We start from the raw sequence: 26,638 nt of genomic DNA, 5'->3' as shown, positions 1-26,638 counted from the left end.
AATGTAACCTTAATGTTGAGACAAACCTCTCTCTCTCTCTCTGGTGGCATTAGTGGAAGTCATGTCCAAAGTTGTTGCATTGTAAATCATTAGCTTTTTATTGCTGATATTTTTATCCCGAGCAGATTTCTCTTCTTAAAAAGACAAAGGCGAGGGTCACCGGTTGTGTTTTCATACACAGAGAAAGTCCACTACTGGCCTGGCTATTTGTCTTTTTTGAAGCGTAGTTTTTTTTAATCGGACGTTGATGAAAAACAACAACAATGCATGCAGTTTGTGAAAGCCAAAGAGGAGTTGAGAGTCTCAACCTAGTTCTCTAATCCCAGCGTTTGTGTTTACGTGGATAAAACCAAAACTGCAGTGACAGAACTTGAGATCTCAGGTGAGCTGAAGGAGAAGGAGTCTGTCTCCGTGAGCTGCTCAGCGTTCACTCCCTGTCCACACTCTCCTCCTGAACTCACCTGGACCCTCCAACAACAGCCTCGCATCATGATGGAGGAAAACAACGATCGAACCCTCACAAGAAAGATCCAGATGACCATCGTTCTGTCAGACAAACACGATGGACTCACCATCAGCTGTTCTGCCAGATATCCTGTGAATGAAGGAAGAGAAAACAAGACGGCAGAAGAGACAAAGACTCTCAATGTTTCCTGTGAGTGTTTGTTGTTGGATCCTGTCAGCACACGACCATTCTCCTCTCTTCAGGATCTCATTCAGGCTCTGATGCTACTCTCTCATCTCACCTCTCCGTCACATTTTCCTCAGACGCTCCCAAGGACACCTCTGTGTCCATCAGTCCACCAGGTCCGGTGTCAGCAGGCAGCTGGGTGAACCTGACCTGCTCCAGCAGAGCCAACCCTCCCGTCAGCCGCTTCACCTGGTTCAAGAACAGCTACGATGGAGCCGTCAGTGTGTCTCAAGGAGACTTTTACAGCTTTAATGTCACCGATGAAGGTGGTTATCACTGTGTGGCCACCAATCAGCTCGGTAGTCAAACATCTCCAGAGATCTTCCTGACCATTAAAGGTAAACACAGAACTGTATTGCTTCCTGTGTATTAGGAGCAGCTGTTGTTGGCTAACATCACGTCTGCAAACATGATAGTGACGCAGCATTTCTTTACATATGCGTTTCTTTATGTAGCCAGCGTGAGCATTCTTCTTCTTCTGACAGACTTGGTCAATAATAAAGTTTTGTTCATGTAGGAATAAAACAGCTGGAAAGTGTCTTACCATGGATCGCAGTTGGTGGAGGGATCCTTGTATTCATCTGTGCCGGTGTTATTTGGTGAGTAACTTAAATAAAGTTATCCGCTCAAAATGAGTGCATTTCAATGCATTTCTTAGGATTATTTAGTTTTTTTAAAGGGCTTGCATTTGATTCTGTATTAAATTTTGAATGAACGTCCTCAACTTATCAAAATCTCTGAGACTAATTTACTTACATGTATTTTTCTTATACTGATTATTCAAAGTCAAATATGTGTGGCGTTCCTCAGGGTTCTTCTATACCTGGGCCAAACTGTTGCATCTACTTGCTGGTTACAATATACACAAAGCAGAAATGTAATACACATGACAAGTATTCTTTTGCAGACTATGTTGATATCATTCCACTTCATTCCATAATTGGGTGTGTAATACATACATGTTGGATTATAATTAAAGATTTGTTAACCTAATGTTGACAAATGAGTGTAAGAAACCTTTGATCCGTCTTCAAATGTAAAACTTGACTGAACTCGACCTTCACTTAGTCCAAGAGGCAGCTAGGTGTCGAGAATGAGTGAACAGTTCAAGCACATTGACTTTCATATTTCACTGGTCTGGTCAATAGGCGAAAATGGGTGTAAAAAAATCCTCCAAGCTGTGAAATGACCTGCTTTGAGCTCTTTTTGCATTGTATTATCAATTGTTGTCCATTTCTGTATTTTAATGACAATTTCTAAATTGCACCTAAAGCACTTTATTACACAGAAGAATGAAGCTGACAGCTGTCTTGTCTTTCAGGTGGTTGAAGTTAAAATGTTCAACTTTACAAACACAGGTAGGAAACAACTTAAACATACTTCAGATAATGTGTTATGGGTATGTTTCTAACGCTTAAGATCTGGACTGAACTGGTTCCTCATGAGGAACTAAACATGCAAAACCCAAGAAACATCCTGTCAAAAACCAACAATAATCCACTGTGTTGGCATTCATGTTTTCCATTGCCGCCTCTACAAGATGCTGGTTATTTGGATGGTTGTCACCGTCTCATAGCAGCTGAGAGAAAAATGAGGTGAACTGAAGGGAATAGACTGTGCCTCACAGCATTTCTGGTTAATTTATCACAGAGCCGCACCGCTCTGGAGCCAGCTGTTCAGGAGTCAGCCAGAGCAACAGAAACGGGAGACGTCCAATATGAAGAGATTGACTTCTCCAAGAGGAGACCTGAACCGGCCTCGAAGCAGGACAGTGGACAGCAGCAGGACACACTGTACCCGCAGGTCAACGTGTCCAAGACACTGACGAGAACAGACGGCTGACCGCTAAAGAGGAAGGATTGTGCAGGTGAGTGTTTGAAAAGTTTAATGAAACATGTTATTTTGACATGGAAATATTTTCTTCAGTTCTTTGAAATGTAAAGTCGGACATTTTGAAAAAATAATGTATCAGTACGTGAGGTGTTCATAGATCTTTGAATTCTTTTTGGGTTCAGATTATTGCAGCTCATCTTAAGATGAAGTACAGTCATTGTTTCTGCATAAGAAGGTCAGAGATGTGTGAACATTAATACGTGAGGTAGTAGTGACAATGTCACAAGTACCCGTTTGAGTTTTGGCAGTTACAAGAAACATTACAATGATTTTGCACACTACAATCACTGTTGTCAGCAAGCCACACACCATTAGGATGTCATTAGTTTCAGCCAATGATGTGGGTAAAACTTCCCTTGTCTTTATATGGCTCTTTGTGGTAGACTGGTCAGCAAGAAGTCTATAGACAAGTGAGAAACCTTTTCACTTTAGTTTCCCACTGTACAGTGGTTGTATAGCCCCAAATCACAAATACAAGATTCGCCTCAGAGGGCTTTACTGTGTAAATATGTTTTGATTTTTCATAATTTTTATCCCACCTAGGAAGAGGATTTATACATGTCTAAGGACAATTACAGATTGAAATTTCAAACCTCATTCCCGACTCCACCCTCCCACCGTAGGGTTACAGGCTATGGAATTTATACATAATATAAATTCAGAGGGCTTTACAATCTGTACACATGACATCCCTGTCCTAGAACCTCACATCGGATCAGGAAAAACTCCCCAAATAAAGATTGGTCCATGGGTTTGAAGTGTTGCATTTTATAAATACAAAATTGCAATTGTTCCATTTCTTAGCTTCCTTTTAGAGATTTACAAAAATATTGCAGTACATTCATGTGTGCTGTCTATCAAATGATTTCAAAAACGAGCAGTGACTTATGAATAACCTTTATTTGACAGAACATTGACAGCTATTTTCATTTCACATGGAGTAAAAAAAAATTTAAAAAAATACAATCCAAGATGGTTGTTGATGCAGGAACAGTGATGCCACCAGCTAGGATACATTGTAATGACAAAAATTGACAGGGTCGTTTAAGTGTTTTAATGTTAAACTCTTACAGCTAAATTATTGTTAAATATGCCAAATGTGCATTACATTATATAGAGCGTTTAAGACCTGATGCCAAGCTTCCAGGGGCTCTAAATTTAGAACCCAGATATGCACTAAATAGGATATTTTATTGTAAAATGAACACAAGCAAGTATGACAATGTAAAAACTATCAATTGAAAAAAAATCATGATATTGTGCTGGGGCAAAACGGCCAATAGCAAACAAACACCAATTAAATATAAATATCAGTGAGTTTTACTACAAAGCAGAAAACGCCACCTGCCAGGAAACTGAGCCACAGGGCTCTGAAAAGCTCAGAGGAGCAGCGTTCACATTTATCACAATTTAAATAAAAGGATGAGACCACACCAAAAAAAAAAAAAAAAAAAAACAGAGCAAAGTGACTGGCTGCAGCTTCGACAGTCCCTGGCACGCTACTAAAAATATGCTCACACGTTTTCCTGTGTTAATCTTGACAATACGTCGTTCAATTCAATTCAGTTTGTTTAGCCCAAAATCACAAATACAAGATTTGCCTCGGAGGGCTTTACAATCTGTACACATGACATCCCTGACCCAAGACCTCACATAGGATCAGGAGCAACAAATCTCCCGAATAAAGATAGTACAATTGTCATTGTAGTTCCAGGATTGTAAACCCCAATGCTTTTTTTGTGTGCACATTTTTTCACAAAAAATAAATAAATAAATAAAAAAACTTACGTGTGAAAATCTTTCAGGATACACTGGCAACAAGCAAGACAAAACACATGAAAAAAAATTTTACCTTGGCAAAAACACTGAAAAGGTGAGACTGTCCAGTGAAGAAAGACAACGACACAAAACCACTATGTTGAGTCAAAACCTAGAAACAAGTCAAAAATACAAGAAAAGACAGATATAGACGAGCACAGCGACTAAACACACAAGCGAGGATGGCTAATCAGGCACAGCTGAAAGGGATCAAGGCCGGCGAGGTGAATCACACTGGCGGAGGGATACGCGCGAGGACAGGAAGTGGCGTAACTATGGCAACGTAAAACAGGAAATAACTGAAAAAAGCGGAAAACAATCAAAATAAAACAAAAACATTTAGTGTACAGCTGTTAAAAACCCTTTTCAACAGCAGCACAACCCTAATAATCTCATTTCAACATTCAATAAATGTATCCACAATGTCCCCATAAATAAAGTTATTTCTGCATTTAATAATCAAGGTGCGCGAGAGAGAGAGAGAGAGAGAGAGAGAGAGAGAGAGAGAGAGAGAATTACCTTATTGATCCCTGAAGGGAAATTCAGGGTCCAAGTAGCTCAAGACATCACACAAAATAATATATACATACACACACTATCAAAAAAGATTGTCCAAAGAAAAATTAAAAACAGGTTGGGTGAGGAGAAGTCCAGGTTGGGTTGGAGGGAGGGGGCCAACATAGCCAGTAGATAGTGAACCCGTATATAAATTGTGAGTGCGTGGGCTGGGGGCTGTGCATATTTGAGGGGGAGGAGACTATGCAGAGAAGTCTAACACAGTAGCTCTGATAGACTTTGACAGGTTGAACAGTTATATGGCTCTAGGGATGAATGATTTACCCAGCCCATCGGTTTTGCATGACAGCGAGCGCAGTCTGCAGCTGATCACACTCCTTTGTTGCATGATGGTACTGTAGAGTGGATAGAGAGAGAGAGAGAGAGAGAGAGAGAGAGAGAGAGAGAGAGAGAGAGAGAGAGAGAGAGAGAGAGAGAGAGAGAGAGAGAGAGAGTGAGTGTGTGTGTGTATTTCGTCACACATGTAGGCTCTCAACAAGTAAAATAATCAGTTCCATCTCATGATACCTTCATTTAATCACTGGCAGGTAAATTAATGGACGTTGTGGTATTTTCAGAATCCAGTAGTGGTTATAGTACAAATGTGCATACAAGTAAGAGTGAGAATTCATTTTCTATTTACATGAACGCCAGCAGTGATATTTTGATCCACCTTTCCGGTTCCTTTTACAGCTTGTCATGGTTCATAGACCTGTGACTTTTGCATTGACCTCATCCGACATCACAGCTGCACTCAGGATAAAACACTCACTCCAATGTAAGTTGATGTAAATGTAAGTTGATGTCTACTACAATCCAAACAGCGAATGGGAGAACACGTCTTTCTCCATTTTTTATTAGTTATATTTCATCTAATTATGACAGATTTAAAAACTATTAAGGAACAAATTGACTGATTACTTGTAGCATCAATGCAGAAGCATTCAGAGAAGTTACTCGTGTTTTACTTTTTAAATTCACGTGTTCATATTTAATGTCACAGAGAAAGAACGATGTCAGGACTCATGGGCAAATAATATATCAATACGTTGTCTAAAGTAGCTTCCCATCTGAACCTTTTCCATGTTATTCATGCCAGTGAGTGCCTTATATTTGTCTGACTGCTTGGCGAGTACTTTTTCACAGCTTCCGATGGATTCCAGTATTTCCCATCCTCTATGCTTATGTATTTGTTTACATAGAACATAAAACTCCTTAAATTTTGTCTGCTGGTGTTTATCAAATGTACTTTTTGAATATTTGGTATAGATATTTGAGATGAAGGGGAAGTAGAGAGTATGAATGAGAAAACGTTTTAGCTATTGGGGTAAGTCATTTATTTCATGATGAAGTTGTAATAACACAAATAAAGGTGTGTGAGGTTCATCGGTCGTATTGATATAAAGACAGAAGATATTGACTCAGGATATGAGTAGTTAAGGGGAGAATTCTTATTTAACACAACTGCTCTCGCTCTCTGCCCTGAAATTGAAGGAAGTGGGATTGGTTTTAAATTACAACAGAAAGGGAAGTTGGTTTGTTGAACATGTTGAAATTCCTGAGTTGCAATAATTTTCGCTTGAACTCCACCAGCCAAAGGATGTCATTGCCACTCTCGCTCCTTCTGTAAGACAACATTTATGGTTTTATGCACTCACACGCGCATGTTGAATGCTTCATAAGATCTACAGCACGACGAGCGTCATGGCAGTCCAGTCTGTGAGGATGGTGACAGCCAACATGTTGCTGAGAGTCTTCTTTCTCTCAGGTGAGCTTTTCATTCAGTCACTGCGCTTGAATTCCACTTGAATCCCTTACTACTTGAACTTGAAACACAAAGCATATCATTTATGTGAATATTACAATCAGTATTTTCTGCCTGTGCTCTTTTGTCCCTGAGACAAGACCGACAGTTATTTAGAGATACAGACGGGTTTGGGCACCACTAGGTTTAGCCTTGTGGGGGATAGTTGTTAAGGGAAGAAGAAAAAAACACAATGGAAAACTATTACTGTTCAACTATGTTTATTTTCATGTTTTTGTCATGTTTATTTTTACACATTGTCTCCACTGTCAATCATTAGTCTGTTTCACAGGTGCTTTGGCTGATTGTGGGAGGAATCCAGCTCTCTTCATTACTGCACCTCAAAGGATAGAAGCACTGAATGGATCTTGTCTACAAATCCCATGTAACTTCAGTACTGAACCAGAGGAGGATTTCAACAGCGCAAGAACAACCTTCGGAGTGTGGATAAAAGATACTCTTAACTTTAACCAAAAGCCAAATAATGTGATTTTCAACAGTAGCAGGGTGAATAATATCTATCCAATAACTCTAACTGGAGACCTGAGTCAGAAAAACTGCACCACTTTATTTTCCAGTTTAATGCCATCATACAAAGGCGAATACTTCTTCAGGATCGAGAACAGGCCGTTTCTTGCAACAGCTTCTTGTAATCCTCTTCAAATAACAGTTAATGGTGAGAGAGTTTTGGTTTTCATCAGTCAGTCTGTGATGTTATTCTTTAGAATAAAACAGTGAAAACAGTTCAAGTTAACCTTCATTGTGAATGTTAATATCTACAGACACCAGCCTGGGACCGGAGAATGACAAGTTTAAACTTCCTGGATATTACTGTGTACTACACTAATAGTCTCATGAAGAAGCTGCCTGCCATGCAGACTTATTCATATGAAACTTGAAAAAGGGGAAGTCTCATGGGTTCAGTTATTTTCACTATTGGCTATCTGCGGTGGTGCTATCTAAGTTTACATTTTATTTGACCCGTACAGGGGGTCACAAGATAAATCTGAAGGGTCTTGAGGTTATCAATAGGAGAGGAAAGGTGGGAAATAGTCATTTCTGCTCCACACATGTGTTTATATTTCTGACTTTTCTCTCATCTTTGCTTTATGTGAAATATTGGAGACTTTTTGCCTTTTTTAAGGCTCAAACAATTATTGAAATGAAACAATGTGAGAAGTTCAGAAGGGAAACGTCTCTTTGAAACAACTCAGAAATATCAGAAATTTACAAGAAGCTGTAAACAAACACATTATTTTTTTTAATAAGGGATCACAATGCAAAAGCTGTTAGTGGCCTAACATTACAATATTTTGCTCTCAAATGTAAAAGAGCTCTGTGAGTCTGGCTGTAGACTCCTATCTCGTTGCTGTGTTGTTCAGTGCATGATCTGTATTTGATTTAAAACCACAGATTCTCCTCCAAAGCCCAGGATTGAGATCTCAGGTGAGCTGAAGGAGAAGGAGTCTGTCTCCGTGAGCTGCTCAGCGTTCACTCCCTGTCCACACTCTCCTCCTGAACTCACCTGGACCCTCCAACAACAGCCTCGCATCATGATGGAGGAAAACAACGATCGAACCCTCACAACAAAGATCCAGATGACCATCGTTCTGTCAGACAAACACGATGGACTCACCATCAGCTGTTCTGCCAGATATCCTGTGAATGAAGGAAGAGAAAACAAGACGGCAGAAGAGACAAAGACTCTCAATGTTTCCTGTGAGTGTTTGTTGTTGGATCCTGTCAGCACACGACCATTCTCCTCTCCTCAGGATCTCATTCAGGCTCTGATGCTACTCTCTCATCTCACCTCTCCGTCACATTTTCCTCAGACGCTCCCAAGGACACCTCTGTGTCCATCAGTCCACCAGGTCCGGTGTCAGCAGGCAGCTGGGTGAACCTGACCTGCTCCAGCAGAGCCAACCCTCCCGTCAGCCGCTTCACCTGGTTCAAGAACAGCTACGATGGAGCCGTCAGTGTGTCTCAAGGAGACTTTTACAGCTTTAATGTCACCGATGAAGGTGGTTATCACTGTGTGGCCACCAATCAGCTCGGTAGTCAAACATCTCCAGAGATCTTCCTGACCATTAAAGGTAACTATTAAAGGGACTTCAGCAATCAATACATTGCTACATGTCCACATTGTCTTCATTCAGTCACTTCTATTTGTGTTTTCTTTGTCTTGTCTGGAGGCGAAGTTAAATCTCGACAATTGAGCGCAGTTCTTGGAGGGATCATTGGAATCATCGGGATCATCGTACTCATCGGCCTTTTTGCTTGTTTTTGGTGAGTATCACAAATTATGTCTCAAATTAAATCGGATCGTTTACTGGCAGCTTGTACTTTGAACCCGACCTTTTGTCTTCCAGGCGCTTAAAGTCAACACATCCAACTGCACAACAGAGTCAGGTGAGAACATACCAAATTTGGGGTCATAGTTCTGTAACTATCAGAAGTTTCGCAAACACTTCTTGTTTTTTTTGGTTGCAGAATCTGACCGTAGAAGAGGCTGCCTCTTCAACAAGTACAAGAGAAGAAGACATCCATTATGGAGAGATTGACTTCTCGCGGCGCGGACCTGAACCCGCCTCGGTGCAGGACAGTGGACAGAAGCAGGACACACTGTATGCTCAGGTCAACGTGTCCCACACACCGAAGAGCTCGACACAGCCTGCTGACGGCCCAGAGGACCTCTACGCTCAAGTGAAGAGAAAATGAGTATCGCCGTCCAAATTGGGTTGGATTCTTCATATGCGTTTATTTTTTATTTATATAAGAAGTTCCATCTTTTAGTTTATGTAAATATAAACAGGAGAATAAAACTCAATCTTCACTTCTTTCAGTTAATTAAAAGGGGAACTCACACCCTGATATCTTACACCAGTCACAAGATCACAATTTATATTTGTGACGAGGCGCCACACGACGGCATCTCTGTAAGAATAGATCTGTTTATCAGATCTGCACAAATATAGGACCGAACGATTCTAAGACAGCTGCTCACACGTCAACAGTGGACTACAAGATCATCTTTACTTTCAAAATGTGTCGTTTTTTTAATTTGATGTTTTTTCTCATTTACTAATCAATTTGGTTTCTCCGCTTTAATTTTTGTATTTTCATTACTTTGAAAAATGACCACGACACATTTTCTGCAGTTGAAGATATTTATTCATTGCACTGTAATAAAAACCGTTTACGACTTCTACAATTTTCTTTTAATCTCAGTTGCATTTATTGGTCCAACATTTCACAAATTGTGTGTAAACATCACCTGAAATCATACAATTTAAATCACAAACATTACATGAACGGCAAAAATGAACTATGCATAGTATTTCTCACTGGAAAACGGCTACCATGTTTTGAGTTTAGCTGTCTTTTGATATAAATTCATTTTAATATAAAGCTTAATTCAAAACAGAAAGGGCATTTCCTGAGACTCGGTCAATAGTGTTTTAAATGATCTGGTGCTAAAATTCACTTTAAAGCTTTTTATGAGTAAAAATGTTTCAACTTCTTTGGTCAGAACTTTGCCAAAAAAAAAGATCTTTGGGCTTCAGCTTGTAAACATTAGCAGCCCAGACGTTGTATTGTTAAAGGCACCACAAGGCCGTGCAGATTGTGTTGGAGTACAATGCCCGGTCTCGAGTGAATGGAGGTAGTGACATTAGCTTCTCTGTAGAATAAGTTTCACAACGTCAAAGAAATGTAACCTTAATGTTGAGACAAACCTCTCTCTCTCCAGTGCCATTAGTGGAAGTCATGTCCAAAGTTGTTGCATTGTAGATCATTAGCTTTTTATTGCTGATATTTTTATCCCGAGCAGATTTCTCTTCTTAAAAAGACAAAGGCGAGGGTCACCGGTTGTGTTTTCATACACAGAGAAAGTCAACTACTGGCCTGGCTATTTGTCTTTTTTGAAGCGTAGTTTGTTTTTTTTAATCGGACGTTGATGAAAAACAACAACAATGCATGCAGTTTGTGAAAGCCAAAGAGGAGTTGAGAGTCTCAACCTAGTTCTCTAATCCCAGCGTTTGTGTTTACGTGGATAAAACCAAAACAGCAGTGACAGAACCAAGTTCTCTGTATATGTAAACCCAGCCAGTGACTCTTGAGTGCACCCTAACGATCTGAATCCTGAGTCATCAGTGACAAACGCCCTGTTTCTGGCTGAACTTCCTGTCCGTAGGCTTTTAATTGTGCACTCGGTGCTCCAGTGACTTCAGCTCAGCCTCCACCTGAGCTGGCAGGTCCGCTCCAACCTGCTGGGTGAAGTAGGCTCTCAACTCCTTCGTCTCCTTCTGCCAGAAAGACTTGGGCACGTCGAACAGGGCGCCCATATCCACGTCGCTGCTCAGACCTTTGGTGTCGATGGCGCCATCTTCTGGCAGCCAGCCGATAATGCTCTTCTTGGCCGCCTCGTCCTCCCTCTCCCGGCTGCAGCGCTTGAAGATCCATTCCAGTGCGCGGGCGTTCTCGCCGAAGCCGGGCCAGAGGAAGGCGCCGGTCGCGGGGTCCTTTCTGAACCAGTTGACGTGGAAGATCTTGGGCAGGTGAGTGGGCGCCTTTCGGTTCTGCATGCTCAGCCAGTGAGCGAGGTAGTCGCCAAAGTTGTAACCGAAGAACGGACGCATGGCGAAGGGGTCATGCATGATCATCTTGCCTGAAGAATGAAGAATTGGCTTTAGCAATAGCAACGCCCTTACCGACCTAAAACGCCACATAAAAATAGGAATTTAAATCAAATCCAGAATTCAGAAGGTCCGGTGTGTTCGTACCTTTGTGCTCAGCAGCTGCCGTCGCTTCAGACCTCATGGAAGCTCCAATAAAGACTCCGTGTTGCCAATTAAAAGACTCGTACACCAGAGGGACCCCTACAACATACACATGAAGATCAGGTCTAATGCACAGCTACACGTGTGTGTGTGTGTGGCTCGACTTCTCGCGTCGGTGCGCAACACAAGACCAACAACGTTTCTGGACTTCAAATAAGGTCTGCGAGTATTGAAAGAGAAACTCTGGAGGCTCAATGAGAGCAGCGCGTACCTTCCGGCCTCCTGCCACCGAAGATGATGGCGTCGATGGGAACGCCCTCCGGACTCTCCCAATGGGGGTCAATGATGGGACACTGAGCCGCCGGGGCGCAGAAGCGGGAATTGGGGTGGGCACACTGGGTTGAGCTTCCTGTTGGGTTTTTCCAAAAAAGGAAACAGTCAATTCTACCTTCAATGTCACAGTAATCTATTAATAATCTACATCTTAACAGTGTTACTGTGTCTGATCCTCAGGTCTCTGCATTTCTATAGATTGTATTGCTTTAACGGGCCACTAGCTTGCAATGTACACACTACTCAGTTTACTCTTTTCATATTAGTTTGATTTATCCAGAGAGCCTGGAATGAAAGAGATGGTAAAATATACTAAAGTGTGTCTTGGGCTTCTTCTTAAAGTTGTATATGAGCTGCGCCTGCTCTGTTTGAATCAGAACAATAATTACAACTGATGTCTTTTTTGGCAGAGAAACAAGCGCCTGATTCAAATTAAATTCCTAAGAGTATTCAAGCAATTAATCTTTTCTAGAACCGCTGCAGTACAAGCGGGACACTTTAGATTGATGTCTTCTGCGTTACCTTGCTGCCAGGTTTCCCCGTGCCAGTCTGTGAGCGTGACTCCGGCCGCGGGCGGGGCGAGGCCCTCCCACCACACTCCTCCGTCGCTGGTCTCGCCCACGTTGGTGAACACTGTGTTTCTGGCGATGGTGGCCATGGCGTAGGGGTTGGTCTTGTCCGAAGTGCCGGGAGCCACGCCGAAGAAACCGTTCTCTGGGTTGATGGCCCTGAGTTTCCCTGTAGAGAGACACACGAGTGACGTTGGGGAGTCAGAGGGTCGCCGCCTACGACGAGGATTCTGCGAGCGCGAGCCGGCCTCCTTCCTCTCACCTTGGCTGTCGAACTTCATCCACGCAATGTCGTCGCCCACACACTCAACCTTCCAGCCGGGCAGAGTTGGTTTCATCATGGCCAAGTTGGTTTTCCCACAGGCACTGGGGAAGGCCGCCGCGACGTAACGCTTCACTCCCTGAGGGTTGGTAATACCCAGAATCTGAGGAGGAGAGCGAGAGAAGGAGAGGGGAGTGAACATCAGTTTTACTCCGCTTTTAATGAACACTCATCATTCTGACTGGCATCATGGCCAAGCACTTTGGATTAAATAGTCTAAAATATAAACAGGGAGCAGCTGAAATATTATTTTCTATTCAATGCATTGTGTTACTGTAGGAATCTTTTTGCTCCAGCAGAATGAGGATGTTATGTCATAGCAGTACTCAATCAATACAGGTCAAAATTATATTAATGACCAAAAGTAAATCCCATCACAAGATGCAATGTTGATACTGATGTTGGGACCATCAATGTAATTTTTACATTGTCTCCTGTTAATAACTAATTAAAGGCCTCAGTTATTTATGATTAAACTGTGTTCTAGTATGTTTAAAGTCATTTGATTGATCAATCAAAAATATCTTCGCATTTCTCAGATAGTCACGATAAAACAACAAACTGCGTTTATAAAGCCAACTGACGCATGTTATGGCAATAATGTATGCAAGGCAATTTCTAACATAAATTAGAGCGTCACGCTTTCGGCGGAAACAAATGAGCATCTGTGGAAGTCCTCCACAGCAGCGTGTCACACTCACCAGCATGTGTTCGGCCAGCCAGCCTTCATCTTTGGCGATGCGGGAGGCGATGCGGAGGGCGAAGCACTTCTTCCCCAGGAGAGAGTTCCCTCCGTAGCCACTGCCGAAGGACATGATCTGCCTGGTGTCCGGCAGGTGAGAGATCAGCACCTGCTCCGGGTTGCAGGGCCACGCGTTGACCAGAGGGGCTGGGAAGAGGAAGATACCATGGTGGGGGAGATTTTTGAGATCTTGACGGTTCTGGGCAATAAGAAGCACCTAAACAACTGTGTACCTTTGAGTGGTAAGGGTCGTCCCACAGAGTGCTGACAGCGGACAAAGTCCGCCCCTTCGGACAGTTTGTTCAGCACAGGTGTGCCCATACGAGTCATGATCCCCATACTGGCCACGACGTACGGCGAGTCGGTCACCTTCGGGCAGAATAAAAGGTTTATCACCCTGATCACACAACGTTCAGTAAATAATAAAACCATTAAGTGCGACAGCAATTTAATAGAATATAATGCGGAACAAATTACTATAATAAAACAGAGCAATTTATAGCAGCACAGGATAGCATTTACAGCTACAGGCTTATGCTTTCATATATGCTTTTTTATGAGTGTTCAGAGTGGAGGAGCACAGTCAGTACCTGGACACCATATTTAGTCAGAGCCGAGCCTACAGGACCCATACTGAAGGGGATCACATACATGGTCCGACCTGCAGAGAGGACACAGAGAAGCATGAACGACACATCAGTGCAGTTTATTTTTCCACCGCAGGCAGCGTTGTATCAACGTCGACAAACGTTGAGCTGGTGGTTGTGTGTCTGTGTTTTAATCATTCAACTCACAGCACCCCCAACAATAGCACTGTTTAAGAGGTGATGTGCGCCTTCATCAAGCTCTATCTATCTATCTATCTATCTATCTATCTATCTATCTATCTATCTATCTATCTATCTATCTATCTATATATATATATATACATACACACATATATATATATATACACACACATACACATATATATATATACATACACACATATATATATATACATACATATATATATATACACACACATACACATACATATATATATATACACATACATATATATATATACACATACATATACATACATACATACATATATATATACATACATATATATACATACATATATACATATATACATACATATATATACATACATATATATACATACATATATACATATATATATACATATACATATCTACATATACATATATACACTGTTGCCAAATTGTTGACCTCTTTGCTCGCTCCGGCTAATGTTAGACTCTCCGCTTGCACTTGCTTTAAGCGAGACGGTGATTTTTCCTGGAGCCAATGGGGGAGCCATGTGGCCGCTTCTCATCTCCGTTAAGCATTGCTAAGGCAGGAAGTACAGATTGGGCAGCGAGCTGATAAATGATGCACAATAAGTCCTCTAATCCAGCATTGCTGGCTGTATCGGAGGCATTTCCGATGCCGGTATCGGATCAGCCCGATTTCACGACAAGAGACAAACATTTTGTCTCCGTGCACCAACGTACCGGACATGCAGCCCGGGAAACGCTCACGCCTGGCTGTCTGCCAGTCAGACTCGCTCATCCAGCTGCCCAGCTGGCTCTTCGCCCCTCCAGCCGGGATGGGGATGGTGTCCCTCTGGCTCTTGGTCACAATCACTGTCTTGCTTTCCACCCGAGCCACGTCCTTTGGGTCTGTACGCGCCAACCAACTGCAAAACAGGGCAGGAATTGAAGCATGATGCAACAGAAGTTAACAGAAGTAGTAGTTGCCTAATTGGGGTTCATAGACAAATTAAAGCTCTCACCAGTTCTCATATTTGGAAAGCTTCTTGACCATCCCTTCGTTCTCCAGACCGGCCAGGATGTTGGCCGCTTCTTCCGGCGTCCCATTCACCACATGCACACCGGAGGGCTTGCACTCGTCCACCGCTCTCTTCACAAAATCAGCCACCGCCGGGGGCAGCGAGGGGATGGAGGCCAGGGACCGAACCCCGACACTCGCCCCGACACCACCATGTCTGAAAGAGAGCGGGCCTTTCAGTAAGTCATTGCCCTTTTTGGCTCTTTTCTTGCACCAAGGGAACGTGCAGTTTAATCCTACGAACAAAATATATAATCGTGCCATTTTCTGAGCCGACGAGCACACAAACAGTAGCAGCAGCTGGTGTCGACTTTTCTGATTCTCCAGGGAAAACACTTCAGTCTCTTACGAGGTTAATTTCGGCCGGGATATACTTTTTTTCTGCCTCATCTTTGAGATTGTTCCGTTCTTTATTCATGGATGTTGGATGTTTTTCCACTTTCAGACCTCATGTTGTAAAAGCCTGACGTGGCACAAACACTTTGAACTCAAGTTTAAATGAAGTCCCAAAATAGAGTTGTGTTGTTTTCATGCAACAGCAAGATGCTTTTGCTGCAGTTATTAGTACAACCTGAGAGCCTCACACACACACACACACACACACACACACGCGCGCGTCTCCACATAAAGGGAGGCATGCTGGGGGGGCCGGCCTATTGTTTGAGATGAGCATGATATTCACAAACACTGGTCACGGAGAGGGCAGTGGATATGCAAGCTGTTAAAAACACACGCACACACACACACATCATTTATTCCATTGTCCGTCTGTGGACAATGTGGCTGATCCCCAGACGACCTCTTTAAAAATGCGAAAAAATATATGAAATTCTTAATTCTGTCCTCAAATGAGAAACCCCAGCAAATAAGCATTTCAGCCCAAGTGCTGTAGAACCTTTTCCTGCCATGAACTGGCCCACGTCAATGGCCTACTTGACCGGGAATCCACATCACACTCTTGTGCTCTGTTGTTTCAAAGACAATGGGGTCGTCCCGTCAAGTGCAGGCACGCGGCTCCCATTTGGCTGCACCGAGAGCACCATTGTACGTGCAGCACGGGCGCGCACACCGACACGCGTCAACTTGTGCATGCAGCCACACAAGTAAATCTGGTTTGAGGGTACAAAGGTCACAGGGCAGCTGAAGCGCAGAGATGCAATAACACGCAGCTCAACAGGGCAAAGAGCAGAAAGCAGTCTGATGCAAAGGACAGGGGTTCAAACTCCTTAACCAGTGGCCTGGACCACGTTTAACCATTGTATGAGCAATTAATTATGAACAGACTGCGTTTGTGCAGAAACTGCAGGCTCGACATACAGCGAGACATAGTCTTCTCTTTTATTTTATTTGAATAGTCATCTTGAATTTTGTTGTCTTGACAATAATTTGAAGAAAGACGTTATTACCACTGAGGGACACCCACACACACACACACAGAGCATGCAGTTTCAGGTCAGTTTTCAAGTCTCCTTAAAGCAGCTTCACAGGACTTCTCTTCTCCCCAAATAAATTAGCTGCGCCTCCAGTAAAGCACTCTGTGGTGCCACTAATTACTGTAACCATTTAGGTGGAGCTGAAATATAAACACATTAACTTCCATGTGATTAGGAAACGTAATTGGGCTCAATTTTAAATAAATTCTCGTTGATTACTCACATGCTTGCTGAGGCACAGATAGAACCAGGACAGGAGATAGCGGGTAAAGCAGTGGAGAGGCATGAGCAGCATTGTTGAGATGCACGTTCAAACTCTGATGACTTCTGCTTCAGGTTTGTCCCCTAACACCAACCCATTCATCCTCCTCTCATGCTTGGTCTCTACCTCCCCGTTCCTCACCCCCGTCCTCCTTACCCGATCAAAACACACGTGCCTACGTTTAAAAAAAAAAAATCTAACAGTGATTTATCCAGACATTAGCTTTTAGGGATGCGTCTACTCTGCAGCATCATACCCCTATTTTTAGAAGGTGCACATTTTGGAATAAGGGACATCCTCCAGAGGGAGAAACAAGAATGTCAATGAGCACTACTTATAGGTCTGGTATGAAAACCCCTTGGCTGTCTCTAGCTTCCAGCTGGGTAACAACAAGGCAATCCTCATTCCTCACAACCCAACACACCTCCCCCATCTCGCTGATCCTGATCGACACAAGATCTGCAAGAGATCCGGAGGGCCACCACTTAAAGCATGCGATCAACACATCACACAAGGTGCAACGAGTATACACGGTGACAAACACACGGCACATCCTCCAGGACGCTCAGGCAAACAGAGGAGTGTTGACTCTAACTATTGACATGCCCTAATAACACAGGGTCAGTCTCTCGCTCACGTGCATCCTTAATGACAAATATATCAACACACACACACACACACACACACACACACACACACACACACACACACACACACACACACACACACACACACACACACACACACGATGCCATGAAGAGCTCACATTGACTGCAGAGTCCCTGTGTGATGGGGTGTCATCACAAAGCCTGGAGGCAAAAGGAGGGGTGAAGAGAGGGAAAAGAGAAAAACAGTGTCCTCCGACCTGAGCTCATCTCTTGTTTTGAGAGTCGGACAAGTCTCAACTTATTGGAAAAGTATCTATGGATCGTGTATTCTGATTCATTGTCGTGTTTAAAAAAGAGGTAGTCATTTAGTGTTGGGAAACTGAGAAAAGAAGTGCATTTGAATGGCAGATTTAGATTGTATTTTGTTTTATCTAGTCATTTTGTGTATTCTAAATAACGATACTTCAACTTAAGTACAATGAAATTGTTCATACAGCTAAAAACATGATTTTTAAACACACCAACAACCAAAAAAGTCACACAAAAAGTCACAATTACTCACCTTCGTATCACTCCCAGCAACAGGCACGACATGTTCGGTGTCAAAATACAACTAGCTTATATTAAAAAAAGAAAGAAAGAGCAAAAAGGCACATTTATGTCAGCTGCAGAGGGAAAATGAGGAGCAGTGGTGGCTACAGCCGCTCGCAGCTCATATCTGAGCACTGAGGGGACCTTGCACTTTGTTCAACGTGGACATTCACACGGACAGACCTTGATGTAACCAGCGGACTGCTGCAGAAACACCGTGTACAGATAACTTCCCGGAGTGTCCGTGAACGCCTCACGGCTTTCAAACGCGAGGAGGGCAGAAATACGCGCTGTGCTCAACTTTGAGGAGGCGGGGGCGCGCCTGCGTTAAAGTTTACAATGTCGGTTAGTTAACTTCCTCGGTTGTGTCCATATTGTGCTGTTGTGCCTCCAAACAACTCCTCCAAACCGCGGACCTATCGACCGGTTGTCCCTCCCGCCTGACACGCGTCTCCAGAGAACAGACACACACAGCCCCGCAAAAAAAAAACAAGCGCAGAGAGGGAGCATCCCGGAAATACAAGACACGGGACGGAAATAGATTTTTTTCGCGTACACTTACGCACGCGACGCAAACCCATAGACACGATACTGTCGCATATGTTACCAACCCGTTTGGTTGCGTAGAGCAAAACAAGTTCTAAGTTAATGTTGTTCTGGGTTTGCTATGCTTTGTTTGTGTATGGTCTAGACCTGCAGTCGTGGAGCCAAATCAAGGCCGGGTTTAGGATTTTGGTGACCCCTAAACAAGACGTTTGTGGCACCCGCCCTTGCAGTCTTTTCCCACAGAAAACATAGAAAGTGTGTGCTTTCAAAGACCTGCTTTGTATGTATTTTTGTGGATTGAGAATTGCTTCTTATGATATACAATATTGACCATCATGCTACGGTAGCATACACATCTCTCCCCAGGGATCAATAAGGTGTTCTGATTCAGAGTTTCAGTGTATATTTTAAGTTGTTCCAAGACATTTTTTATAGTGGGCCTATTTCTATCTCCATTATAAATGAATCTACTGATTAGGTTTTTTTTTTGACTGACCAATTAATGATTAATCGATTACTGAAAAAAAGGCCCTCACAATATCCCAGTTGCTTGTTTACTTGACTGTTGGCATTTGTAAAGAATCCACCTGAAAAGAGACGCAAAACTGAGCTGGAATTATCGCCGTCCTTCACACCAAAATAATATTTGCACTTTGCAAGTTTGGACATCGTGTTACATAATGTTATACTGGAGCTCAAATTACAAGCCGTTCTCGTTTGCTCTGTAAAAGCTGTAAAGAAGCCCACTGAGGGTTCAGTTAATCCTAATCATCACTTCTATTACATGGATAAGCCGGCTGTCTGAATGAAACAGTTCTGACCTCCAGGCATGAGCCAGCAAGGGGATTACTCTTGTATTAACTTTACAGGGTGTCTGTTTTTTAAATGGTGAGCTTCCTGTTAATGTTTCTCTCTCTGGCCACTGGGGAGGTCTATGAGCTGGAAGCAGGAGAGGAGTGAAGGGGGCTGGGCAGAGGAATATACTGTAGCAGATAAAGAGAGAAAACTTTAGCCCTTTCTCATGTTCTCTGATAGGGCCTGCAGAGTCAGCAGCCAAACCACAGAGACTCCCAAAGCACATGGAGAACACACACATACACACACACACACACACACACACACACAGTCATTCACAATGAATGAATGCCTACGTGCTAAACAGCCACAACTGCAGTCCGTGGTTATGAAAGGGAACATTCAAAAATGCAGCAACTGGCAAAAAACTACAAGTAGCCAATAAAAAAAGGTATGACAGGCTTTAATCATTTGGCCGTGTGGCATTAATGAGAATCTTATTTGATTTGAGTGTACACAGGTGGGACTTTGGCCTTTAGAAATTGTATTTGTCTGGTAAAAGTCACCCTTGCTGATCACCTTTCTGTGGCTATTTGAGGTCAAGTCTCATCCTATTAAGATGTTTCACCCTTGTTTTAAAGGCCAACTGCCACAATTACAGAGTCTAGAACAATAGAACAATCAAAACGACACACACACACACACACACACACACACACACACACACACACACACAGAAAAAGAAAGAACGTCATGCAATGTGACAGAATAAATACATATTATGATGTAAACTGGATAGTATGTCAAGTATATTTCTCAAAGTTATATCTGGTGTTGAGCTTACAAAATAAACGATGAACTTCTGATAGGAAAAAAAAGTGAATGACTGAACTCATTATGAATATTTTTACAAGTCAATGATCTACTGATTAATCAAGCAGCTGCAACTAATGTTCACGCCCCAGTGAACAGACGATGATTTGTATTTCTCTTTTTGACTAATTTGCATTGGAAACGGACTCTTAGGAACATAAAGTGTAGCCGTAAGACTATATGATCAATGCTGACTGGGACTGTGTTCTTGAATATATTTATGTTCTCCCCCCAGAATTAACTTTTTCTAACATCAGCTATTTTTAAAGGTCACATTAGCTTTCTTTCAGATTCTTAATCAGAGTGATGTGCAACGCAAGCTGCATATTTTACAAGCTGACTGATTCCTTGCTGCAACCATCTAGATTAATGGGGAATATAAATGAATTTGTCTTGCTGTGTTTCAAAAAGATGAAATTGCAGCATAGAAACTTGACATACATACATTAATTTAGCAGGAGTTTACGTTTCAGTTCAAGGGAGTCACAATGTTAGTGATGTTGTGACTGTGGAGGTGGCTGCCCGTCTACCTCCTCCCATCTCTCGCTGCCAATTTTTGCTCAGATACACAACCTTTGTCCGGAGTATTTCTCAACAGTATCCCTGAATGCAGACTAACACACTGTGCAAAGTTTTAATAGCTTACTCAATCAAATGAAAGAATCAATAACTAATGGCACTGCAAACAAGTTCACCCTTTGCTCTTTGGATCCAACTCCAATACGCCTGATGAGTGATGTATTATTGGTGTTTCGCTGTGTGGTACTACACACAAATGTTCAGCCAGATAATGCAAAGATGTACACAAAGGTTTATATATATATATATATATATATATATATATATATATATATATATATATATATATATATATATATATATATATATATATATATGTATTTACAGCATCAAGTAGCGTCCGAGTGACTCAATTTGTGTGGGGCTTTTTCATCTCCTGACATGAGGGCCGCGACAGTCTAAATCTGTTATAACACAGAGTATGTGGGCATAACGATGGCATGTAGATGACTTTGGTACTGCTTGTGTTTACAATGGGAGGGTTATGACGTCCTTTCTGCCCACTCAGGGTCCTGTTTTTGTTTTCGGCTTTAACCTGACTAGGCCCCCCCCATCCCTCCTCCCGCCCCCCGGCTCTGTCCACACAGCTCCCTGATGAAAGAGCACATGCACAACAGCAAATCCCTGAATGACTGATCGCATGAACAAACACACTTTGGCCTCAGGTATATACTGATCAATACTGAGATAAAGTGGTGCTCTCCTGCTATTGGGATTGATTGATTGCAAAGACCATGGATATTTATCTTTGTATTGTGTATCTTTTTGAATTCCCTTCATATTTAATACTCAAACAGAGAAAAGCCAAAACCAATCTAAAGTTGAAGATTTTTCAATATATTTTACAGGAGAATCTTCGTGTCATTGAGGCTAATGGGTCATATACCCTTTTATATCAGCATGGGATTCAGATTTTCTGAAGTGACCTTAGAGATTTCCTCTGATGCTGTTAATCATTATCTTTTTTTTCTTTTCTGTCGTTCACCACATAGCACAGTGGTTTACTCCACTTGGAACAGGAGCATCACCCAGTGGACACAGTGAGAACAGAAACAAAAAATTACAAAATGTTAATAAAAACATTGCAATAAGTAAGTAGTAAGTGCAGTAAGTGATAGCGCGTGGATAAAGCCTTTAATATGATGATTGAAAACAGGTGTTTGCGCACACTACTCAAGCGAAGACGTGTCAGCATGCATTCATTTTTCTTATAAATTATTGCTGTTGAACTATATATATCATATACAAATATGTACAATATTATATATATATATATATTTATATATAGGTTTATTATTTTTTTAAAGAGACTATTTTAATTTCACTTCTTCATTACGCTCCCATTTATTATCGGAAATGACAAAGCTTCCTTACAAGAACAACAAGTCCCACAATGCAACGGGGCCATTCGCTATTGAAGTGGGGGGAAAGTACGGAACCGTTCTAACAATACTTTCGTTTTCGCTTTTTACGCTGAGTAACTGTGAGTATCTTTCCGTGTCTCGTTCCCAGCATTGAATTACACGAATAGAAAGTTTGTAAATCTTTATCTCGGTGGAAGTCGAAGTTTAAACGGTTCAACAAACTTAAGCAAGTAGCTTCCCATTAACAGAGACGACATGGCCTCTCTGGAGATCCGTCTGGACTCGAGGAAACAGGTGAGTGCGGGCGTCTGCGAGCAGCGTTTAAAATGTCGGTAATGAACCCACTTTCCCTTCAAACTGTCGCGTGTCGTGTCTGTGACGCCGACAGGTGAGACGAGTCAGACACGAGTTTGTTTTGTTGTTAAGGTCGTTAAGATGCGTGAGCAGCTGTTTCCCTAAATACCAGAGGAAGCGCAGAGGAACTAAATCATGTAATCTCTCCATTGCAGGTGGATGACTTCTGCCAAAAGCTCACCAAGGAGGTAATTTACCCAGGATGCACAAATCTCTCCCAACCGTACCATGCATTTGTCATCCTCACATTAACATCAACATCATTGTGGTTATTATTATTATTATTGATTTTAACACAATAGGCGGAAGACTTGGTATCCAAATTCTTCCCTCAGAAGATTGAAGAGCTGCAGTTGCTGCTGAAGGTATCGATCTGTGACTGTTATCCATACTGCCATCTCCTGTTGTTTTTCTTCACAATACAAGTGTTTCACAAAGTGGTCAGAAGCAACAGGACATGTTTCTCTTTCTGTTCTCTCCCACAGACATCTTTCAGCTGTGATAACCTGGCGTCCCTGAAGGCACCGCTGGACATCCCCATACCTGACCCAGCCAAAGAGGAGGCCAAAGAGGAGGCCAAGCGCAAGAAGAAAGAGGAGGTATGTCCCCCCGCTCGCTAGGTCTGTATGGTCTGGATCAACTCAAATCCAACTTTAATGGAGGGAGCATGCTGGCTGGAAGAAGTCCAAATACAGTAATTTGTTTCGCGGTAAACACAAAACACTTCAGAGGCTTCAAGAGGTTGAAAACACCAACGCTGTTATAGAGATGGCATTGGCTTCACAATAAGGAGTCTGAGGTAAGTAGTTTTTTTTTCTTAAGTGTTGAATTTCTACATAAAGCCTCTCAGCTGGGATCCTCAGTCGAGGGTTTATATAAAGCGCTTCACATAATATCACGGCACAGCACTAAAAACTGAGTCATCTGTTACCACGGCTACCAACCGCTGTGTAATTTCCAATGACTGCTTTGCAAATTGGCAGTGAGTGGGTCTTTTATATTGGGTGAGTAAAAATAACTGAATTTAACCTGGCTTATGTGTTTTTTTTATTTGGCTTTAAATCATATTCAGCTGATAGATTTTTTGGACTAGTACTGAAAATAATACCGCGTTTAAGGAATTGAAGTATCTCACTAAGATGAAAGCAGAAAAGTCACTCAAGCATTAGGCATTTTTTCACCCTTTTACCGTATCTCGAATGTGTACATTGACCTATATATTTTAGCAGTTTTATGTGGAGGAAAACGGTGGTTGAAAGACTATTGTATATAAAGACCATTCAGCAGCTCTGGGGAACAAACTGGAGGCTGTTGGAGTGCAAGGAGCAAGAACTGCTGGAACTGGGTTACATTTCTGATACAAAGAAGAAGAAATCCAGCCTTTGACATCTTCATTTAGCCACAGAAAGAAGGAAAAAAAGCATGTGGGAGAGCTGTCTGAGAGATTAATAGGCAGCAAAAACTCTCTGACCTGCTGCCTTCTGCTCTCATGTTGCAGAAGGAGGCGAAGGAGGGAAAGAAAGACAAGGACGACGATAAAGAGGATGAAGATTCAGGTAGGGACGATGACGACGAGGGGTAAACGCGCCGCAGTGGTTGTGGTGCTCTCTGCAACACAGTTGCCATTAAACAAAAATACGGATTGTTTTACAGATGTTTTATTTGTTTTTTTTTGCATTTGTTTTGGTCCACCAGGGCCTCCCTGTGGTCCCATCTGCACCAACGAGCGAGTGGAGAGTCTCCTGCAGGAGGTGAAGCCTCAGATCCAGACGCTGAAGGAGAAGCTCAACATGGTCAGTCCGTCTATTAGCGCTCTGCTGCTCCGCAGCACAGTTGTGATGTTTTCAAATGGGGCTTTAATTCCAGGAATAACAGTGAACACTGTGACAAACGCACACATTGCATAAGATATTAATACGTTCAGATTTCCTCGGCAGGTGTCAATGTGGGTGCAACTCCAAATCCCTAAAATTGAAGACGGCAACAACTTTGGAGTGGCGATCCAGGTTGGTCGCCGGCAGTACAAACGATGTGTTGTTTGTGTCTTGTGTGACGTGTATCTGTTCAGGTTTACTATCTTTATGTTTGTCCAACAGGAGAAAGTGTTCGAGCTGCTGACCAACACACGCACCAAGATCGAGGGATTCCAGACCCAGATTTCAAAGTAAGAGCCCACAACTCGCGATCGATTTTAGTTTTATTTGAAAGTAAACATGATTATGCAGTCGCACTAACGCGATGAGTCATCTCTTACGTCCACGCGGCTGTTGTCAGTTGGCTGGTTGTAGCTCTTTGCAGTTGGGCAACGTCATGTCAGCAATTTGCTGAGATCGACAAACTCAACAGTCAATGGTTGGCAAACAAACAAACAAAATATAGATAGGTGAACACGCCTTTTTAGTAAAAGGGCTACGGGACCTTATTTAAATACTTTATATCTCCTTTAAACAAACTGTGATTTCAGAGCTTCACTATAATACAATAACTTTGCATTATAGCAAAATGCCAAAATACTCCTAAGCATTCAGCCTTCGCATTGCCGCTGTTCAGCAATAGTCGCAATCTGGCTTCAATCAAAATTGGATGCTCGCTGATTAAAGATGATCAGACTGGAATACATCCTGTCACGACTGTTTACAAAAGACTTTTCTTCCCTTCTGTCTGGTAGATATTACAGTGAGAGAGGTGACGCTGTGGCCAAAGCCTCCAAACTACCCCACGTGGTCAGTATCTCGTGCTGTTACACTGTATGCTCCGTTTGTGTGTAAAGCAATGAGTCATCATGGCGGTGTCCTGCTCTGCGTAAATTGGCTACACGGTGGATGTGCCGCGTACGTACGGTAGACTTCTGCATGTGAACTGTGCGCTCTGTGTGTTTCCTGCTGCAGGGAGACTACAGGCAGCTGGTTCATGAGCTGGACCAGTATCAGTACTGCGAGCTCCGCCTCGTGATCTTGGACATCTGCAACACATACGTAAGACGCCTTTTGTGTTTCACATGTTTGTGTAGAAATATCTACAAGTGGTTGAAAATTCGATCGCGTAAAAGCTGCCGACACGCAACGGCTGATGACAATTGGAGTGCGTTGCCGTCTGCGTACACGTCACCTGGACGTTGTAAATCACATGTATCAAACCTAATTTCCCATCTGTTGCGATCATGCACTGTACTTTGAATACAACTATCCACACGTCTCTAAAATATTCAAGTCGTGTCCCGGCAGAGGGGACGGTGCCGAAATGGAATCTATTCCTTCTTAATAGGAGGGTAATTAAACTAATTGCAGTGCTTGTGTTAAATTGATTAGCGTGCCATCTCCTCTCCATTAATCACTGTTGTCTCCTTCCTCTGGCTATTGTGTCCCTGTGTTTGATGCTGTTAATGAACAAGGCGGTACAGGTGATGATGAAAGGGAGCCGGTCCACACAATAATGGCTCTGGATCTCCTTCTCCTATTACTGCCTCTGACCTTTATGTCTCACTCGCATGCTGTCGATCTTCCTTAAATCTTTCTCGCTCTGCATTTCCTCTGATACGTCTCCCTCTCTCTTTCTGCAGGCTGTGCTGTTCGACGTTATTAACAAGAACTATGAGAAGATCAAGAAGCCCAGAGGAGACGGCAAGGCTCTCATCTACTGAGACTCCAGCGTGCTCGCAGCCTCACAGGATGCGGCTATTGTAGTATGACACTCAATTAACAAAACACCCGCTCTGACATGTGTGGATTCATTTTGGTAGAAATTACACAATAAAGTGACATCACTCCAACACTTCTGACGACTGTTTTTTTTTTTTTTTTTCCAAATGGGAATTTAAAGCTTTAACGAATACTGACCTCCAATGAACGTATTCATTATATTCATATGA

At 42.5% G+C, this 26,638-nt stretch overlaps 4 protein-coding genes across 5 annotated transcripts; 3 read left to right on the top strand and 1 right to left on the bottom strand.

Moving 5' to 3' along the window:
* Positions 1–434: 434 nt before the first annotated feature.
* Positions 435–2,121, top strand: LOC137789070 (B-cell receptor CD22-like). The gene is made up of 3 exons (XM_068582323.1): positions 435–655; positions 769–1,029; positions 2,111–2,121. Exons 1-3 carry the CDS (start codon positions 490–492, stop codon positions 2,119–2,121), a joined length of 438 nt encoding a protein of 145 aa, XP_068438424.1. The 5' UTR covers positions 435–489.
* Positions 2,122–6,570: 4,449 nt separating this feature from the next.
* Positions 6,571–10,069, top strand: LOC137788826 (sialic acid-binding Ig-like lectin 14). Its single transcript, XM_068581945.1, has 7 exons — positions 6,571–6,725; positions 7,054–7,437; positions 8,175–8,480; positions 8,594–8,854; positions 8,954–9,047; positions 9,131–9,170; positions 9,252–10,069. The coding sequence occupies exons 1-7, from the start codon at positions 6,629–6,631 to the stop codon at positions 9,477–9,479; spliced, it is 1,410 nt and encodes a 469-aa protein (XP_068438046.1). The 5' UTR covers positions 6,571–6,628; the 3' UTR covers positions 9,480–10,069.
* Positions 9,946–18,713, bottom strand: pck2 (phosphoenolpyruvate carboxykinase 2 (mitochondrial)). 2 transcript variants are annotated; one of them, XM_068581944.1, is made up of 12 exons: positions 18,443–18,713; positions 18,231–18,285; positions 15,310–15,522; positions 15,029–15,213; positions 14,096–14,166; positions 13,739–13,874; positions 13,465–13,652; positions 12,704–12,866; positions 12,395–12,610; positions 11,811–11,948; positions 11,543–11,638; positions 9,946–11,427 (listed from the first exon to the last, which is right to left on the bottom strand). In XM_068581944.1, the coding sequence occupies exons 2-12, from the start codon at positions 18,260–18,262 to the stop codon at positions 10,958–10,960; spliced, it is 1,908 nt and encodes a 635-aa protein (XP_068438045.1). In that variant the 5' UTR covers positions 18,263–18,285; positions 18,443–18,713; the 3' UTR covers positions 9,946–10,957. The 2 variants fall into 2 exon arrangements, with proteins under 2 accessions (XP_068438045.1, XP_068438044.1); XM_068581943.1 differs by having other exon boundaries at positions 18,231–18,713.
* Positions 18,714–22,472: 3,759 nt separating this feature from the next.
* psme1 (proteasome activator subunit 1) lies at positions 22,473–26,539 on the top strand. The gene is made up of 12 exons (XM_068582118.1): positions 22,473–22,535; positions 22,665–22,710; positions 22,926–22,958; positions 23,073–23,135; positions 23,256–23,369; positions 24,269–24,326; positions 24,466–24,563; positions 24,708–24,776; positions 24,867–24,934; positions 25,439–25,493; positions 25,659–25,745; positions 26,330–26,539. Exons 2-12 carry the CDS (start codon positions 22,672–22,674, stop codon positions 26,408–26,410), a joined length of 765 nt encoding a protein of 254 aa, XP_068438219.1. The 5' UTR covers positions 22,473–22,535; positions 22,665–22,671; the 3' UTR covers positions 26,411–26,539.
* The last annotated feature ends 99 nt before the right edge of the window (positions 26,540–26,638 follow it).

The sequence above is a fragment of the Clinocottus analis genome, unplaced genomic scaffold (genome assembly GCF_023055335.1).
Source record: "Clinocottus analis isolate CAN_PGR_092001 unplaced genomic scaffold, fCliAna1.0.p SCAF_18, whole genome shotgun sequence".
In the NCBI taxonomy this organism is placed as follows: domain Eukaryota; kingdom Metazoa; phylum Chordata; class Actinopteri; order Perciformes; family Cottidae; genus Clinocottus; species Clinocottus analis.
The sequence above is the reverse complement of the archived record's forward strand: the minus strand, read 5'-3'. Positions and strand labels throughout refer to the sequence as shown.

Bases quoted from the DNA above. Each gene is read 5' to 3' on its own strand.
- LOC137789070 (XM_068582323.1), top strand. From the start codon at position 490: ATGATGGAGGAAAACAACGATCGAACCCTCACAAGAAAGATCCAGATG. The intron at 656-768 runs GTGAGTGTTTGT...CATTTTCCTCAG, and splicing joins AAAGACTCTCAATGTTTCCT to ACGCTCCCAAGGACACCTCT.
- LOC137788826 (XM_068581945.1), top strand. From the start codon at position 6,629: ATGCTTCATAAGATCTACAGCACGACGAGCGTCATGGCAGTCCAGTCT. The intron at 8,481-8,593 runs GTGAGTGTTTGT...CATTTTCCTCAG, and splicing joins AAAGACTCTCAATGTTTCCT to ACGCTCCCAAGGACACCTCT. The intron at 9,048-9,130 runs GTGAGTATCACA...TTTGTCTTCCAG, and splicing joins GGCCTTTTTGCTTGTTTTTG to GCGCTTAAAGTCAACACATC.
- pck2 (XM_068581943.1), bottom strand. From the start codon at position 18,262: ATGTCGTGCCTGTTGCTGGGAGTGATACGAAG. The intron at 13,875-14,095 runs GTACTGACTGTG...TTCTGCCCGAAG, and splicing joins TGACTAAATATGGTGTCCAG to GTGACCGACTCGCCGTACGT. The intron at 11,428-11,542 runs GTACGAACACAC...TTCATTCTTCAG, and splicing joins GGCAGCTGCTGAGCACAAAG to GCAAGATGATCATGCATGAC.
- psme1 (XM_068582118.1), top strand. From the start codon at position 22,672: ATGGCCTCTCTGGAGATCCGTCTGGACTCGAGGAAACAG. The intron at 23,370-24,268 runs GTATGTCCCCCC...CTCATGTTGCAG, and splicing joins AGCGCAAGAAGAAAGAGGAG to AAGGAGGCGAAGGAGGGAAA. The intron at 25,746-26,329 runs GTAAGACGCCTT...CTCTTTCTGCAG, and splicing joins TGGACATCTGCAACACATAC to GCTGTGCTGTTCGACGTTAT.